At 38.1% G+C, this 20005-nt stretch overlaps 1 protein-coding gene across 4 annotated transcripts in view; it reads left to right on the top strand.

Moving 5' to 3' along the window:
- ARHGAP6 (Rho GTPase activating protein 6) overlaps positions 1-20005 on the top strand; it is a 351199-nt gene that overhangs the window by 289683 nt on the left and 41511 nt on the right. For all 4 annotated transcript variants that reach the window (XM_067296516.1, XM_067296526.1, XM_067296534.1 and 1 more), the window contains exon 3: positions 15484-15555. In XM_067296516.1, coding sequence (XP_067152617.1) covers positions 15484-15555 — 72 coding nt within the window. The remainder of the gene's footprint in view (positions 1-15483; positions 15556-20005) is intronic.

Raw genomic sequence — 20005 nt, 5'->3', positions numbered from 1 at the left:
AGCAGTTCTTACACACTGATTGTACAGTGGTTTAAGCATTGTAACCAGGAGCACACAGAACAAACTGCTCCCTCTCTCTCCCTGCCCCCCCCCCTTTATTTTTGGTCTGTTTTGTCAGGCTAAACTGGTGCTTCTGAGAGTCACCAGGCCAGATTAGCAAGGTGTTGTAAGGGCATGTGCATTGCCGGTCCCATACTGTACAACTCAGTCTGGCACATTTCACAGACTCAAAACTGACTGTAGGCACCAAGAGGAGAGAACAAGCAGACAGAAGCTCCTGTCTGCTTCTATGTTAGCTTTGTTTATGTTTTGTTTTGACAGGCTTGGTGCAACCTATGCTTATTCGTTAAGACATCAAGCAAAAATTGAGAACCTTTTTCTTTTGTATCAGCCTAGAAATTATTGTTCTAAAGCTGCAGCTGACATTATAGCTGCATATTTGAAATTATCTGGAGAAAAGAAATGCCCTTCATGGATTGATAATAAAACATAAGAAGATAGGCATATTTATTTTTCTTTTGCTTAATGGTCATTGATGGTCACTGCAGCAGTTAAATTGCATAACTACTTGTGTTCATATTGCACTTGTACTTTAGAGATCCAGCTATGGATCAAGGTTTTGTTTCAATGCAGACCACTGTACAGTGGATTTGACCACCAGAACTTATATTCTCAGCATAAGACAAAAGACCATAGGTGGATATGATTGGGCAAGCCCGAAGAAACAACGGCTGTACCTCCGGCATGTGGTTTCAGTATGTGGATTGATTAACCACTGGAAAGCTTTTTAATACAGGAGAAATGGCAGTCAACAGGATGATCAAGCACTCACATCTGTGATGGTAGTGGCCTGGTTGATATGATCATTGCTGCTCAATTCCAGAAAGGTTCAACAAACCAAAAAAACCCCAAACCTCCTGCTCTTAGGAGATCCCTGTCCCTGCCCCACTGATTTGTGAGTTGAGATGTCCCCTGAATCCCATATGTGCTCAAAGAGTGGCTCATTTTATAGCTATGTTTAATCTTAGTTCTGCAACAGTTTAATAGGGACTTGTGGATCAATCAGCTGAAGGCAGCATCAGTTTGCAGAGTTGATGAGGCCTCCTGGTATCCTAATGTCCATCCTTAAGTGGATGACACCTTTCAAGTGACTTTTAAAGATGGAAAAGGAGAAGATACTGAAAGGACTTAGAAGGACCAGAACTGAGAAAAGGTTCTTGTGGTAAGGAAGGTTGTGGGATTAGTCAATTATGAGACCTTGATAGAGGAAAGCTCCTACTTAAAAAGGGGGGCTCTCTTTTATTCTACAGAAAAGGTGAAAGAAGTGAAAAGTTAAGGTGAATTCTTCTAATTAAAGCTAGGAAATATTAATTTAACCTGGATGAGGTAGAATTTGAGTCAGCAAAGGGACTATATTATTTAGGTTTTGCACAGAATCTCACTATTTTTCTTATTAGACAATTTTGCTTCTAAGCTTTGTTTCTAAGCTTCTAAATTACTTCAGGCCAAAATTTCAGATGTGAGAATGTTAATTTAGGAGTGTTTCTTTGTGTGTGTACTACTTCAGATTTCAATAATTGTAATAATAGGCAAGAACCTCAGAAGTATGTTTTTGTCTTTCATATGTCATTCCTTTCTTGTAAGCAATAATAATTAATCCCTGTATCAATCCATGTTTCAATAGAGTACTACAGGATGCTATCAAAGTTCATTTTTTGTAGGAAAAGTATTTTGTAGGAAAAGCACTAGGCTTCAGGCCATATCTTCAAACTGACTTGCTGAAATATCTAGGTTCCACTCTCATCTCCCAAATATAAGATTGATATAAGCAAGTTTGAACTTTGAGGTTATATGTTGGTGCAGGATTGTTAACAGATCAGATGCCACAGATTGCAACAGATGCAGTAGGTTGGCTAAGGCCGGAACGTCCATCTCTGTGATGAATTATCTTGCTTTTGTTGGCTTGGGTCACAGCCTTAATGTTACGTTGATATAGTGTTTTTGTTGTAACATGTACCACATTCCAGAGTGTATTTACCTTCTAGTGCTAGTACTACATACACTAACTTTGTACTTTTGGGTTTATCTGAATGTTCCTCAAATGTTCTGAAGCAAAGATACAAGGGTGAGTCGCAGAATAGTCTTCACTTTCCAGAACCGATGATAAACATGTTATCCAGCTATTTTAGCAAGTGTACCAGATGTAATAAAAGAGATGAATTGCCTTTACTAAGAAGACTGTTTACTGTATTGATGCCACCTATGACAAGAATTTATATCCACACAATTAGTTATTGTTAGCAGCAGCTAGGTCATACACAGTTGTTTCAGTAATCACAGCAAGTGTTTGACTTTCTGCCTGAGCTTTTTTCTGAACTGTATTAGGACATCTGGGGAGAGAGAAGGTAATTTTAGTGTTTAGCTAGTGTCTACCAAATTTAGTTCTCAGTTCTCTTGGTTAGTTTTAATTATAATGAATATGATCTGATGTTGGGCTTGGAGACCTAAATACAATCCCAATCATTTCTGGAATGCTTATAGCTTATCCTGCTTTTGTGTGTACTGGTGCACATTTTTGTATGCAAGTTTTATAGCTAATTTCATCAGGTGTGTGAAGCTGCACATCTGCTCATATGAATTAAATATTCCAGTCTGCTGTAAGACTTCCTTAAGGTAAATTTGAAGGAGCAACACTTCGTAAGTATATAATTTAAGAAATTTTGAAATTGAAAGAAAAATATATGGTTGGGTTTTCTGATTTTTTTTATTGTTCATTGGTGCACTTTGTCCCCAGTATGTTCCTGTTAAGCTCTGAATAAAAATGGGAATTCAGAATTATGCGTTCTCTGCTTCTTGTTTATTTTGGCAGGGAGCAGATTTTGGGGTCTGTTTTTTGCTTACATTACTCGTCATTGTATTTCATTACCCATTTTCCTTAACACTGAGAGTGACTATGATTTTTATCTGGACTTGCATTTTTGTAAGGGCTCCAAGCTGGTCATTGTGTTTAATCACTGACCATGTTATATACTTTGCAGACTCTTATAACAGTGGAAGGCATCTAAGTAAACTGTATCCTATACTTTGTGGAGCTTTGAGATTAGACTGGATGCTTTTGTGTTGGCACACGCTATATCTTTTAAGTGGAGAGGCGTATTACCATTCTTCTTAAAGCCAACATCTGACAATTCTTCTCATGTGGAAGAGTCTCCAACATGATCCTGTGAGTCCATGGTTTGTTTGTAAGATTTTCTTTTAATATAGCTGTGTTCATGAAGATTATATTAAAGACAAGCAAGGGTATGAGCTAAATTTTGCTCCTTTACATTATATTAATAATTCTTGGATCTCTTCTGCTGATGTCAGACTTGCTAGGAGAGCTGAGTGAAAACTGTATATTTTGTTGAATTTTAGATGGAGGATTTTTTTTTCAAAATTCAAATTTTCCATTTAAATATATGAATTTTTATAGAGATTTTTTCCCCTGGGAAAATAAAAACAGTATCTCTCAGTCTGAAAAGAGAAAACAGAATAGATTTAAGGTTTTAAGATGAGAGAAGCCCCAGCTGCAGCATAAAGATGTTTAGAGCACTCAGCCTCACAGGCTGCTGCACATGAGTTTGTCGAAGTGTCAGTAACAGGAGCTTTTCCAGGCAGGGAGATAAACAAGCCAACAATTTCAATTTTTTTTCTCCCCAGCCAGAAATTTTCAGAAATTTCTTGTTGTGATTTCTTTTTTCTGATTTGACTTTTAGCCATAATTGAGACAAGAGAAAAAATGGAAATATATGAAGCTTGCAAGAATATAATTTTTCTAACAGTAGAACAGGGGAAGTAATAAATTATCTTCACTGGGTTAAGAAAGTTTTTAATGATCTGTTCCATTCTTAAACTTTGCTCTTAGACAACTCTTACTGAAGACACTTATGTAATGCACATCAGATTGGTTTCCAAGATTTTGTGGTATCACATAGTAGGTTTTACATGTCTGTTTACACTGAGAACACTTTATTTGGCATATTTATTTCATCGGTTAGAGACAGGCTAATGGTTTTAAAAGCAAATGTTTCTGTACTCCATACCAAGAAAAAAGTTTGCCTTTTCAATTTTTAGCATGTATTTTGGTAAATACCTAGGAGCCTTGATCAAGGAGCAGCATACATTTTGTTCAGTGCTATACAAATACAGAAAGAAAATACAAAATGCTCGGCTTTTTGGTGAAATCCGTGGCACTGTTAATGTGAGCATGATGCAGTTAGCATATATTGCAACAGAGTTAGCATCCTTAAAAGAAATATTTGTCTAACTTCCAAGAATCTACCTGTTTCTGTGAAGATGGAGAAAGAGGATGGAAATCGAAGGAACGCTTTGCTTTGCTGAGTTTAGTGGGCAGAAGCGTCCCTGTCTTTCAGTGGGTATTGCAATGAAGGAAAAAGATCTTGCTGAAGCTCCAGAGATAGATAAGGAAGTATTATGATCCACATTTCCATAAACAAATGTCTTGAAACATAATTCTCTGGGACTGAATCACTATTAGGGCACAGTAATTCTAGAGGATTGTGTTGCTCATTTAGATACTTACTTTTGTGGAGTTAGGGTCGTGTTATACAAATCCAGATGCTGTTAAGAGATTGCTGGGTACATTTGTGTACATTTGATGTGAAGTCCTATTGAATTTAGAAATTAGTTGTGAGATGTGGGGAAGTCCTTTCCAATATAATTTCCTTGATAGTACACTTGAAATAGCTATGGCTTATAAATTCATATAAATACATTCAGTGTTTTTTCTGTATTATTATGTCACATGAAAATCTCAGCTTCCATTTTAAAATGTTACTCATGGATAAATAGAAAAGCTCAAATATACGTTCTGAGTAAACCAGTTTCAGGAATGAGAAAGTATATAAAACATAGACTCTAAACACAGTGCTTTGCAAAATCAGGTGTATTTGATTCTTTTTGTTTTTTAAGCCTTTGGGAAGACACTACTGTAACAGAGATATTCTTCACTGATTTCTACCAAGTACAATGTATTTCATACTTAATGTAGTCCTGGCCCTGAAAATAATTGTGTTTTTGAACACTTGATTAGGTTGTCCTAGATTTTGCAAATAATCCACATATGTATATGGTGATTCTATAGTGACTTAAGATTTTGTTCTTTATTACAATTCATTGTTATTTATTACAATTCATCTTCAAAGCCAAAGAATAAAATGCTGGCATTGCAACCTACTAATTTTCATGTTCTGTTTGACTTTGCCTGAGGGCTGCTTTAATGTGTATTTTCTGCTGGTATAAATCTTAAAATTTCCGTTGAAAATCACATTTATTTCTCTTACTTTTTGCATATTGCTTCTTTCAAAAGTGCATTGAGGAAGTATTCCTGATGAAGATTTCTTCTTCCCTTAGGTAGAAGAGTTAGTTTCTAAATTTTCAACTGTATGGTTTCAGTGCAGTTGTTTTAGTTGCTGCCAGCAGTCTAAATTCAGTCACTGAATACTGATTAGGAAAGACAAGATGACTACAGATTTATAAAGGTTTATAGAGATTTATACAGATTTATATAGATTTATTTGATCAGAGGTGCCGTACAGTGTGTATCCTTGTATTTTTTCCTTTCTTTTATCAGCCTTTACATTGTAATGATGCTTTCAGCATTATCAGAGTAGTAGGAAATGAGCACTGACAGAATTGTTGTAGACTCTAATAGCATTTGTTTTTTCAGGCTTTTTACACTGAAAAGGCGACATAGAGATTTAATGGAGAACTAACTTCCTGTACCCAAAGATTTAAGGAATAGATTAGACAAATTTCTGTTTTTGGTAGTCAAAGTATATTTGACTCTGTTTCTCTGCAGGAAGTTGGCCTAAGTCATCTCTGCAGATCTCCTCATGCCTTTTATCTGTTTGGTTTATCATTTTTTCAACATCTATTTCTGTGTATTAATAAAAAGTATGTGAGCATGGTGATGGATACTACAGATACAGAGGACAATTAATGATTAAAATGAGGCATTGTTAGAAAGAAGATCTACTGGCAATTTTTTCAAAGGGATAGCATCTAAATTATTGGAGACACAAACCTGTCCTCTGAGAGACTTTCTGCAACTTGAGTCCACTTCCTTGCACTAAAGGCTACTCTCTCCTTTCACTTATTCATCAAGGCTCTGAGCATGGTGGAGGAATATTGTACCCTGGGTTTATTAGTCCCAGAGGGAGGAGATCAAGTTATGAAGGCTGGCGTATTTTCTTGCACAGCTCCTTCTCTGAAGTGAAATTTCAAGAAGAGGAATGTATGAAGGGTTCATAACAACAAAATGATGGTCAGATGATGGTAGGGGACACCTGAAACCACCTCTGAAATAGTTGACCATGACCATTGACAGGTCCTCTGACTTCCAGGGCGTTTGGAGAATTCCCTGTTCATTTGAAGAGCTCGGGCTGTGCTCATGCGGAGAGATCTGGGGCAAATGCTTCAGGCAGGACATAAAGCAACTTGGTTGATGCTTCACCCGCCAGTATGGGAGTGCAAGCTGGCTTATCAATACGTAGAAAATGTAATGCCAACCGTAGCCTGGTCTGCCTCTAGCCTGCCCAGCCAACAGTTAGGAAAGTACTCCAAGCAGGGAATGTTGTTCTCTTTCTCAAAGCTTTTAAACTTCTGCCCACCATCATGGTTTCTGAGTGGCCTCCATGAAAAATCAATGGCAGCGGCAAACTCCCTGGTGTGCCATATTCTATTTAAGTTAGGAATTCTACTACCTTTTGAGTTTAGGGAAATTTCTGCCACACTAGGGACACTGCTGCAATCCGAAAAAATACTGTGCCTATATTTTATTTGTCTTTCACCTGTTACTTTACATTGCCATTTCATAAATCACATCATTGGTCTGACTGCACTCAGTATTGCCCTGAGCTATGGAAAGAGTGGTTCCCTTTTACTTCAATATGTCTGGAGACATTTTTTACTTCCAATACCGATGCAAGGCAGTATGCTCTATGAAAGACCCTTCCTGGATAAAAATGTGTAGCAAATTACTCTTTGACCACTCTGTCATTTTTTTAATAGTAACAGGATATGGGACTTAAGTACGACACAGTTAGTCCTCAGCAAATGCAGCCCACTGAAGCAAGCAGAGTGACTCCCTGCCTGTGCACAGGGAATTCAGACCTGGCTTCCTGGTTCTTTAGCTTTTCTCTCTTTCCGTGGATCCACCTGCTTTTTGTTAGTCCCTGCTGACAACCACAGAAGGGCATACAAGGGCATTGGACCCTTCCTTTGTAATCCTCTAAAGGCTGCCAGGTAGCTTTGCATGCTTGTTTGAGCAAGATATTTCCATTGTCCCTTCTATATATGGCAGCAGCAGTCTCCCTCGTGCTAGCACGGAAAAAGGTCTAAGCAGCTGTTTATTGTGATGTCAAAGTGAGCTTCTTTCCTTAGGGCCAGCTAAAAATGTGGCAAATACCATTAAGCTCCAAAAGTTTATTACTTTTATAACTTTATCTTTAAATAGTTTAATGCTCTGCTTTTTAATTTCCTCTATAAAACCTAGTGAATATCTTATTTCTCAGAGTTCGTGTAATACTCACAGCCATTTTTAATTTATTGGTAAGTAAGAAGGTATTTAAAGGATGTAAAACTGTACATTTTTTCGCGTCAGTAATGCAGAAACAGCTGAAAATATTTTCTTTAAACTTTCCAAACAAAATCATCTCTGGTTGGAGACCAAATACACAAAGGTCAAGAAAAACGTGAAAAATTAAAAAAATAATAACAGAAGGTAGGGAATGAAAGCTGAGCCTTAATCTTGATTTTGGTGTGGTCATTTGAAATTCTAAGATAATTAAATATTCTGACTCTGTTTCAGGGATATTAATGTGCAGCATGAACAAATGGAAAGCAGGCATACTTTTTGTGTTCTCTTTAGGGTTGATTTTGGTGTAGCTCTGCTCATGTTTGTCTATTAAACCTGCAGCTTTCTGGACAATGGAAGTGTAGTAGCTTGGGGTGGCACTGGGAAGGGGTCTCCTCCTTAGCCCCTCTCTGTGCACAGGTGAGCTGTGCAGAAAGGTGGCAGGACCTTAGGGCCATGAATTCTGCAGTCATGACTCAGGTCCAGTTCCTGAATTCCTTATCCCTTAGGTACTAATGTTTGACTCTCACAGTTAAATTACATTGCATATGCATTTACCCACCAGTTAACAAAGTCCCTTGTGACTGACAAACACAGGGGAACATATTTCAAAATACCAAAGGGGTTATTTTTTTATAACATGTATACTTGGAGATTGTTTAAAACCTTATAGTACTCATGAGAAGGTGTAGACAAATAAAGCTGAAATGTCATATTTTGTTATGATTCCTCTGTCCTCAGAAATTAAGTAGTATTTGCTATCTGAATTAGAGCACTGCCCAAAGTCAGCTTTCTGTAGGGAGAAGGCATACCTACCTCATTCTACTTACAGACTGTGTCTATATCCCACTCTTATACTACACATAACTTCTTTTCTTCAACAAGTTGGGATGTGACTCTTCCTGATAGAAATAGACCTTGAGAATAGAGTTCAATAGAAATGGTGCATTTTTCATTCTAGATTTGATTCTAATTTAGAACTACACATTTTAGATGTGTTTTCCCAAAAGACAGGACAGTCTACTGATAATATGCTCAGCTGGTGTAAAACGGTATGTCGCCTTTGCCTTCAGAATAGCCATGAGGCATCAAAAATCTATTAATGCCTGACAACCAAGCTATGGAGTGTTGGTTTTTTTATTATTATTATTTGCATCAGAGTCACATAGGGTTATTTGTAAACTGTCGTTTGTTTGATAAAACTCTGGTTCCTGTAGGGGGGCAGCTTTCTTTGGAAGTAGGTCAGGATTCCAGCAGTTTTGCATTCTAGGCTGATTCCAAGGCAATTTATGAATGCTTTCTAAATAAATAATTTCATTCAGATACCATTATGGCTGAATCCTTAGCACTACACAGTAAAGAAGTAAGCTGTCTATAATGCAGAGTTTAAGCTTCCAACAGCAGCATCACCTAAACCTGCATGTTTGCACTTGGGAATTCCTCTGTGTTTTATTTTACCAGTCAATAATGCAATAAACATGCCAAAGGGATTGAAACCTACATCCCAAGAAGATAACTAACCACAGGTTGCAAAATAGTCTTATGGGATGGGGAGGAAGAGAAGAAGAATGCACTTTTGTCCCTCTCATGCTTTGAAGCTGACATTTTTCTCTGCCCTCATCAGTCTTGCTTGGCTTCTCAAGCTGTACTACTGCACATTGTAGTAGTGCTCAGAACATCACTTCTGTGCACAGTCAACTTTCCCCTGCGGAAACCTCCTACGGTTTCTCACCACAACCCTGGGAAGCGTTGCAGTCAGCTAACACTTCTGCACCCGTGCAAGCCTGCTGCGCGCTGCACCTGGTCCCACTTGCTATCTTAGTTACCCCTGTGCCACGCTCATGTACGCAGTCCCCGGGGAGCTGCAGCTCTCCCGTGGAGAAGGGCTTTCGGCTTCTGTGCTGCCCTTTTCACTCTGTTTCTTCTGCCTTCACACAACCATCAGGAACTTGCTGGCACTGGAAAGGCTAAAGCTTGTTTGCTGTAGTAGACAGGCAGAGAAAGGAGCAGGTACGAGGGGAGCCAACCGGGTATCTCAGTGTTGTCCTCTGCCAGCAGCCGGGCCCCGGCTCAGGCCACGCGCGGAAGCGAGCAGATGTGAGCCTGCTAATGTGGCCTGTCTTCTTTTAGCTGCAGGTTGACAAGCACAAAGGAGTCTAATCTAAAACAAAGTGTAATTAGAGAGCATCAAGGAGATGCAGCATGAGAACTACAGTAGGGAGATAGCCCCGGAGTTGCGAAGCTATATAATAGTCTGTATTGCTAGGGAGTGTGTGTGTGGTGTTAAAGGGAGAAAGAGAAAGATGGCAAATACCTGTGAGCTCAGGTCTTGCATTTTCCTATTGCTTTATGTGCCAGAAACTTTGGCTCCTGGTTCTCTAAATGAAAATGTTTACTTTCCATCTGTGCTGCAGCTGGCTGTGCTTGAAAGTTAGTGCATGGGGACAGTGCATTTCAACACCAAGTTAATCTAAATAAGTATTTCAAGACAGATATTTATAGTCACAAAAATGATGAAGTGAAACCAGCATCCTCTTATTCAAAAGATCAGCTCAAAGTGCGCATTCAGAAGCAAGTTTGCTTTGTATGGTGACCAGAAGTGTCTGCAAGCACACAGTGCATCTATGAAGGAATAAAGCACAATCTGTTCTTCATTGTGCTCTGTCAACTGAGCTCAGCAATATTTTCTGATTGCAGAGTCCTTATTACTTGAAATTTGCACAGGCAGAAGAGAATGGAGCTGGACTTGGGGTTCCCAGGCTGAATCTGCAAGGCTGGCACTTGGGAAATGAATCATTCCTAATGAGTGAAGTGAACAGAGAAGTCCAAAAGGCAGATCAGACTTGGTGCATTGTGATGCCATTGGTAGTAATTTTCAAGATAGAATTGACTGCACTTTTAGAAAATGAATCCTATTTTTATTTGTTTTTTCTTTGCATGTAGTTGTATCCAGTTGTTAATACCCCATCAAATGAAAATGGTCATGAATACAACTACTATGAAGAAGTATTTTAGAAATCTCATAAAGCCTTCAATATCAGGATTATCATCCATTTCTGTTTTGATAAATGAGTTATGGGTGTGATATTCATCTCTCACATAACTCCTCTCATTATTCTGTGTGAAAATAACCCTTAGTTGTAGAACAGGACAAATTTTCTTCCCTAAATGGACAAGAAACACAACTCTCATAAGCAAAGGAAGATGCCAATAAATGAGGGACGTGTTCTTTGCTTAGTAAACCTGTAAGCAACATAAGATTTCTTTTGTCAAAAAACACTTAGTTAAATTAATTTAAAGCCTCTAATTGACCTTATGAATTAGAAAAAAAGTTTTTGGTTAACAAAAAAGTGTCCTTGCATATAAATGACATAAAAAGAAGGTCCATTCATATGGATAATTCATTAGCCGTATAAAGAAAGGAAGTGCAGAAGAATCATATTTTTGTTACAGTTTCATTTCAAACATTTCCAGGAAAAATTCCATCATCTGAAATCTAATACTATAATACTGTCAGAAACATGACTTAGAAAGTTCAGGTGTTGTCGTCCTTTTTACTTTATATTATTTTAGTTACGAAACAAGTTAAAGAAAATGCATTAAGGCTTCATAGCATAATGAGTGTTTAGTGACATAATATGAAACTGGTGGCAAGAATTCCTGAATGTTAACTCCAGGTGTGCCACTAACTGTATCATCCTGAGGAAATTCCATATACCTAATTTGTGATGCTTTTGCTTAAGCTGATCAACAACCATACCTACTAAATAGGCATTCTGGTTTCCATAACTTTAAAATGAGTAAAGTAGTACTTTGAGTAAGCAAGAGTAACAGGATTCAGACTGCACTCTATCTCAGAGTCATATTTGGTGCTGGTAGGTGATCTTGAACAGAGAAATCTGCCATTAAAAATATTCCAACAACTTATATTCTGAAGTCCCCCCTCCCTTTTTTTTTTATTTCTTAAGCTGGAATTTATATATTCTGACCATGAAAATGGCTTCTTATCATATTACCCAGTTTGTAAAACCCTGGTCTCACTTAGAGAGAAATGCAGGCCTTGAAATGGGCTACACAAAATCTGAGAGTTGAGAGTTTTAGTGAAAGTTAAATGGTGTTAGTGTTGGCCCTGTGGTTGAATTTTGACCTTAAACCAGAATTTTCAAAAATAATACTCAAAAGTCAGACTCCTAAATTCTTGTCCAAAGTCAGGTGTATCAGTGGAAAAACTCTTGCTATTTACCATACAGAATTCTGTAGCCTTTTGTTCAGAGACAAAGTCCAAAGTAGATGACCTAATTTTTCAAATAGAGAAGTCTTTTTGGCTTTATCTGAAGCTGGAAGTGCTCACCACTTTGGAAAAACAGGTCACGCAGCAATTTAATATGCACTCAGGAGTTTGCTTCTGGATTCCCATTTTTTAAAATATTCATCATGTTAGTCAATATATAGATGCTGAGAGAGTGATGTAGGCACTGCAGTGAAAAATGCAGTGAAGATATAAATTAGTAAGTATTGAACAAACAAGTTCACTTCTGAAACAACTGATCTGCACAGCTGCCAAGGCAGATTTTCTTCAGAAAAGTCAGAATGGGTTAAGAAAGGGCTAAAACAATGCAGCTTCCTTCACTTTGACACTTCTTGTCTGATTCCTTCATTTTGATGTTTCTTGTCTTTTGAGTACTTCACTTGTCTTGCTAATATTCTTGAATGGAATCTGTTAGACAAGTAATATGTTGTTGATCTGTAGAAAGAAGACAATAAATGATAATTATATAATTATATATGCAGAAGACCAGACTTTGTAGTTTAAACACTTTCAAGCCACAAATGAGTATACCTGGCCATATTTAATAGTACTTTGGGCTGAGGTAGGCTGAGACACTTTGCATAAATATTCTCTAATTTAGAAATCTACAGTAAGTGTTATACATGGGTAATGATACTTTGCCTGTTTCCCAAGAATGCTTTGGATATTAATTATGTTCTCAAAACACAGTGCAAATAATAAGTACTAAGCATTATTATTATGAATTGGATTCATTTAAGTTTTAAAAGTGCCAGGACTGCCCAAGCCCTTAGGCACTTCATGAATATTTCTGCAGTCCTTATGCCTGACATAACCTAAATCAACAGTCATTTCAAAACATATTTATTTTTGTAGACTATAGATTGTAATTAATCATGTCTTCTGCTGTGGGGGAGGAGAGCTGGAACTGAACTCAGGCCTCTTGGCAGATCTCCTATGCTATAGCTTTTCGGTAAGATGCTTCTCAGTCTTATTTTCTTATGCAAGTCTTTCTCTTAAGGAGGTAAACTCTCAGTTGGTGTAAATGGTTCTAGCTTCACTGACATCAGTGGAACTGCATCTGTTTGCACAAGTATCTCCCCTCTGTCATTCTACTGGTTTTTCTTTGCTTCAGGTATGCACTCCTGCACAGAATGGACCCTTCTCTGTGTTTTCTAGTTTTGTCCATCTCCAGAACTGTTTCTTGCTTCTTCACATTCCTCTGGGCCTGGTCATTTGTATACAAAATCCATGATTTGCAGAGACAAATGCAAAAATGTTCTCTCAGTCGTCATTATTTCACTGTCGCAGTTGAAGGAATCATCCATTCTGAACAAGGTTCATGAGAAAGCATTGATAGTTTGGCCCTAGAAGTTGTTGACCTATTTTCCATGTGTAAATCAATGTCGTTTGTTTCCATGTTCTATAATGAATAGCATTCATCTTTCTTATATTTCCGTAGTGTTTAACTACGTAGCATTAACTCCCACCCAAACTTGCAGTTGTGTAATTATAATAGAAAACCTCTATATTTTAGATCCACTTTCAACTTTTGTTCTCATTTTTGCATCTCAGTAGACTTCAGTGAGGTGTCAGAATATTAATAAATAGGTCTTTGGAGCATAAAGACCCCAAGACTCCAAAGAGGTACGAGTCATTTATCAAAAGAAAGGCCACTGTGAAGCAGTAATTTGAATTTGTAACATGGAACATAATTTAAAAAACCCACACACATATATATAAAGCCAGAACATAAGAGTAGGGAACCCTATAAAAACAAGCGATACTGTTGTATATGTAAGCGGGCTACTGACTATTTATTTTGCAAAGAGGTGAAAGAAGAATTTCTATAATAAGCTCAATTTTGTGAACTGGAGGTGTCAGAAGGTGTGAAAGAACTGGGCATATAAATCAATCAAAGTATGACTGTGAGTTAGGAACTTGTCATCTGGCTATGAAAAAGGAAAATCTAATCATAGACCATATCAGGCAATGAACTACCACCATTATACTGGTGAAATCTCCTCTGGAATACCGTATCAATTTTAGTCAGTCATAGTTCAGAGAAATGAATTCTCACTGGAGCAGATGCAGAAAAGGACTATTAGTATAACCAGTGAAAGAGAATCTACCTCTGCCTCAAGAGATAGAAACTGAATATCACAGTTAAATGAGTGCTAGGAGCAGATATGCCTGCTCTCTCTAAATAAATCCACAGTACAAGCATTCAAGTGGAGAGGAAGGAACAGAAGATACATAAGGCAACAAGAAATTTTAGTTTTAGAATAATAGGATATGAACTGGCCTTGAAAAGATCATAATTTGTCCAGCTGTCTGTTGAGTTGTGTTCTGGAAATGGCTTTCAACAGGAGTTGAGGGAAAAAGATGGGATAACACGTTATATTATCTTATTGGCTGTAATTGCAAAGATGAGAGTTATTCCAAGGACATCCACTTCAGTCCTTTGTAGTATGTTCCCTACTGTAAAAGCCAACTCAAGACATTGGTTTACAAAACTAAGAAAACATGTTGAGGCACTGGTGTCCTCCTTACTATACAAGTGAAATACAAATAGTGTGTGTTTAGTTTTGAATTATTGCCATATTACAAAACCAGTAAGGAAGGCAAAGGTGTGCATCTGTTAATCTTTAGCTAGAGTGGTGCCTGTGTTAGTATAGACCTTTTATATTTCTTTGGATTTAGAAAACTAAAACGTGACAAGTTAAAGCAGGCTCATGTCTTAAGCTTTGGTATTTGTAATAAAATACATTTTTGTTGAGACGTAATAAAATACATTTTTGTTGACTTTTATTGTCAAAGATGCTGTTGAAGGAAATAATGATAGCCAACCTTTTGACATAGTTATTTCAAGAATAAACCTGCCCATGCCACTTCGTAAAATCTTTGGTTCTTAATACCTTAGAGAAAACTTGGATAATATATATTGTGTCAGAACAATAATTTCTCTAAGATTAATCCATTTGAACCAATCTGGACATGCTGTACAGAAACTGCAAGCTCCCAGTGTGAGTTGAGATCAGATGGGTCACATGATGGCAGTCAATTGTCAACCAGCTGGCGTGACTGGTATGCGGAATTGTTCCCGGAGGTTAGTCATCCTCCCTCTCCAAATACTACCTCCAGCTCCCCAACTGAATCATAGTGTGACTATGGATGAGGGGAAACTGCAGCCTTTTGGTTTTGTGGGACCTGCTCTCCACTTACCTATCAAGAGCATCCTGCAGCAGTCTGAATTGTTAAGTTTTGAGCGTTAGCTTTCCATTCTGCCCCAAGGGCTCTGGGACCATGTATGTGTTCATGTGCCCAGCAGCATGCTGCGGGATTTATTTTGGTCCTGTTCACAACCTCAGTGTTTGGGTGAACACAGATGCACTCTTCCGAGCTGAAAGACTGGAACAGTCCCCAGCCTTTGTGAAATGTACCCGCACCCTTCTTGACTCCACGTGCCACGGTCACCTCAGTCCATAATCTTACAGTTTTTGCAACAGTTTGTTCAGCAGTCTTTCTCTTCACTTATTTCCCATTTTTGCTCTTACAGATGGTCAAAAGAGGAAGAAATCATTAAGAAAGAAACTGGACTCATTAGGGAAGGAGAAGAACAGAGACAAAGGTAACATAAAATGAGTACATATTCATTGATCAGGTCTAAGTTTTGCATGTAAGATTTCTTTAGGCTTAAATGTGTCCTTTCTGGGCTAAGAGAATGTTACCACACTGATATAGTGCCTAGACATTTATTTCCAAGTTGAAAAGTGCACCCTCTCCTTTTGTATTTGTCATTAGTATAATCCAGCTCTCCTTGACTGAAAGCTCATTTCCTGGGAGAAGAGGAGGAGTTAAATAAAGGCTGCATCTTCCCTTCATTTTTCTTTCTGCTTATTTTCTCCACCTAGTGCAGAGTGCAGTCTGAATAATACGATCCAGTTGTTTACCTGCACTTGCACTCTCCTTTTTCAATTCACAAAGCATGTGAACCAAGCCTAGCCCAAGCTAGTCAGTTGGTTTGTTTTTCTTTTTTACCTTAGAAAAATAGCCATTGTTTAAAATGTATAAATGCTTCAGTGCTACTGTTCTGTTGGTTTTTAACATACTTCATGTGACATAGATTTACAGATATGGTTGGACCCCTTTTTTCTGGACACTGATCAGCCTTATGGCCTGGGTCCTAATCCACTGGACTAGACCTGTAATTTGCTGCCATTTGAACTAAATCTAGAGACTGAGACTTCAAACCAGTCTCTGAAACTGCCATTTTCTGCATGTAGGTAATTGTGCATCTAATTTTGTGTTCACTTCTAGAAAAGAAGTTTGGAAAAAGCAGTAGTAAAACACTATTAGCACCCCGCTCCACAAACATACACACAAACACACAAATTTATAACAGTGAAGTGATTGGGTTAATCTGATGTTATTGATCCTAGTCTAATTTAGTAGAAGAATGGAACTTTGAAATTCCATGAAAAAATGAGTATCTTCCTAAGAAAGTTATTTTAGATGTTTGTTGGAAAGAACATGCTTTTCTTTTAATTTTTGTTTGATGACTTCATATATGTGATTATTATTTTCTTGGTTTAAAAATGACTGTGGAAACTATTTGCATTAATCTTTCTAAAATTAAAAGTCCTTTGATGCATTTGTTTGGGTAAATCCAGTTGCCTCCCATTTTGCTTTGTGAATAACAGATAGTAAAATTTTTCATTTGTTATGAGAATCACTTGATATAGTACTGAGTCCACATGCAGAATGAGCATTTGAAGAAGAGGTTTAATGATTTTATAATCACCTTTGTGGAAAAATCTATCACACTGCTCCTCAGTGTACATTACTTCACATTTGGCTGGAATGTAATTAATCACTCATTATGTTGCTAGTTTCCTTATTTTTCCCATAATGTTCTATAGAGTTAAGAGTGCAAAGCAACATAGTTCTGTGCAAAACCTTCCCTTCTGGTCAGCACATTTGCCTGATATTCATCCTCATACTGGTCTGTGGGATGCCCTTAAGCTTAGGAAATGGCTAACCACTTAATGCTTCTTTTTTGAATTCTCTGTCTCTCACAAATTTTTGATCTAATGAGAGCTTTTATCTATCCCCCCCGTGTGGATAGCTCTACTTTAGTAGCCTCCTTTGAAAGTTTCTATTTAGAATCTATTTTAAGAGTCTAAGTATATTACATCTTTTTATTCTCATATTTTTTATTGCAGTAGTTGATTTTAGAGATAATATATGTAATTCATCAAAGACTTAATTTTGTTGTGTCAACCCAGTGGATCTTTGCAATTGCATTTCCAGAGCTCCTGCAATGCATCTTTTCCTTTGATTTTTACTTTGGCCTTAAGAGATGATAGCTTCCACTTGTGATGTATATAAATACTTACCCCAGCATTACTCTTTATTCCTCTTAATTCTCTGTGACCAAAGATACTTCAAACAATACTTTTTTTTGCATTGCTTTGGACTCTTTCATGATTTCCTTGTAGCCTCGTTTTGTTTTATCTGACCTCTGTTTCTGATAATTGCTCAATAATACTGCTTGAGCACTTATGAATAATATTATTTTCTGCCACTGTATGTTTGGGGCTTTTTTAGATGTACCTTGCATGTTAGCATTTATACTCCATTTTGTTAGTTACTTTTGGGATAGACGTTCTCTTTTTATTCAGATAGATTTTTCTGAGTGCACCTTTCCATTTAGGGCTCAGTAGTTGTCCACAGCAAAGGTCAGCACTCTGTGCTTATTCATCCTTGTGTGTATTTATATGCTTCCTGTTTTTTGGCATTGCTTATATCTTCTGGTTAACTTCAGCCAAGCATTTTTAACAATTGCTATGCTGATGCTCTTAATTTTAATTCCTTTCCCCCCCTTTTTTTTTTAACTTCGGGCCATTCCCAATGTGTACCCCTCTTCTTTATCCTCTTCCTCCCATCTTCTGTTGTCTCATTCTCATTTATAGTTTAAATTCCAGGATGTCTTGCATGCTCTCTCCTTATACAAATTGCTATAGAAACACAAACCTAGGGGGAAATACCCCAACACTACTTGAATAGCAGAATCTGTATTTCTTCTTCTTCCATCAGGTCTGCTGGATTGACAGAAGTGGCAGGTCAGTCAGTAAGGGCACAAAGGGCCAGGAAATCAGAAGGATTCAAGTTCCCAACCAGCTGTGTCAGCAGAATGAAAAGAAAGCTGTGTCATCTGTTGCCTATAGCAAACCTTAGGCAGAAATAGTCAAGATAACAGTGTATGGCACCACAGTGGTTCTCAGTGGTTCTGTCCATGACTGTGCCTAGTCAGCCCCTCATCTACCCCACAGTAATTTGCTTGAGCACACTCTTAATCCATGACTGCCGAGGGGATAAGCAACCCCAAAGACCCTTATTTGTGCCGCGTAGGCAGTTAGCCTGGCGTAGTTGGTCCAAGATAACCATTTGCTGTGGGAAGCAGCAGCACGGCATAGCACGTACTGCTGTGCTGCATGTGCTTGGGATGCGTATGTGCATGCTGGGAGCCATGCTTCACATGGGGCATTAGGCAGAGTTGGAGGGCTTAGCATGAGGGACAAGGACATGAGGTTCAGGAACTAGGAGGGACACAGTCCCCAAGCCTTCTCATGATGTTGTTAGAGTACGGACATGAGAGCTGGCTTTTGAAAGAAAAGTGTAGACCTTAATCTGTTGGTATTGCTTGTCTCTGTAAAGATGAGCCCGCAGCGCTCACGTCTTGGCCGAGCCACACCTGCTTCCCTAAACAATGATCTCTGTGTTACCAAAGCTCAAGTCAGAGCTAACCTCTCTCATTTTGTGTGTCACAGCAAGCTGAGAGTATTATCCTGCTCTGTTCCACGGTGTTTTTTTAACAAGCATTTCTACTGTTTATTTTATAAAGAGAATATCTTCCATTACTGGGCAACTGGTCCAAAACAAACACTCTGCACTGTGGACGTGGGTGTGCTCACACAAAAGGCCAAGAGTACTTACTCATTCACCCTTGCAGGTCCCTGGTCCTCACAATTGTAAGGAATGCCTTCTTCATTTTTGTCTTAGTAACTAGTCAAACCACACCATTCTGAGAAGGAAACAGGGAGAACAAGAAGAAGGATATCAAAGTGGAAATAAAGAAGCAGATTTCCAGAACACTTTTTATAGACAAGTTGTGGCCAGCTTAATGCAAAGAGCATTTATAGTGCTTGCAGTCAGCTCTGTGTCCACGGGTGTGGGCAGTTCCTGAAAAAGAGCGTAGAGGATTTGTGTACTTGGCCTTACCTGACGATTCTTCTCCTTTAGCACTGACATGTGCTGGACCACTCTAGGGTAGAGACTTTTGGAGTAATTCTGTCTGGAGGTACAACCTTTCTCAAATTTGTGCCTGAGACAGTTCTCCCTCAACTCTACTCCAACAGATGGCTATGCTTTAGAAGCATAACCAAAAGGATATGGTACTCATATCTTCCAGGACTGTTTTGAGATTTAATCACTCATATTTTAGGACTCCATCCAATCTCTGGAGTTTTTACTCTCATAACATCACATTTTATTTAGATGGATCATTCAATCAACCTGCCTGTCAGTTAAGTGAGAGTTTCCACAAACTGTTATACTTTTGAAGGTCATCACAGACACTAAAGTAAAATTGAATGTGCTTTAAATTAGACTGATATCATTGTTTTGTCCTTTTTGACAGGTACATCTGTCATCATCTAATTAAAATGGAAAAAAATCTAAAACAAGTGTTTTTTCATTTGTTTTTACTTCTCTGAATGACTCACCAGAGCAGGATATAGCAAAACTTGCCGGATGTAAAAGAACTAAACAGGAGAGCGGCACTCCACCCAGATATTAAAGGCAGTATTTTCAGCTGCTGTCAGTGTCCTTGCTTTTCTTTAGCCTGCCTCCTTGTTATTTAGGGCCATCGTGACTTTCATTGTGTTGTCTACATATGTCTCCAAACATTTGCTTTAGCTGCTGACAAACAGTACTCAGTCTGGGAGAACAGTAAAATGTCAGTGGTGCTTGGAATAAGAAATTCTCAGGATGCTCTGCATGCCGGCAGGAGGGTTCTG

This window comes from Apteryx mantelli, chromosome 1 (assembly GCF_036417845.1).
Source record: "Apteryx mantelli isolate bAptMan1 chromosome 1, bAptMan1.hap1, whole genome shotgun sequence".
NCBI classification, from domain to species: Eukaryota; Metazoa; Chordata; class Aves; order Apterygiformes; family Apterygidae; genus Apteryx; species Apteryx mantelli.
Note: the sequence above shows the minus strand (reverse complement) of the source record. Positions and strands in the feature narration are given on the sequence as shown.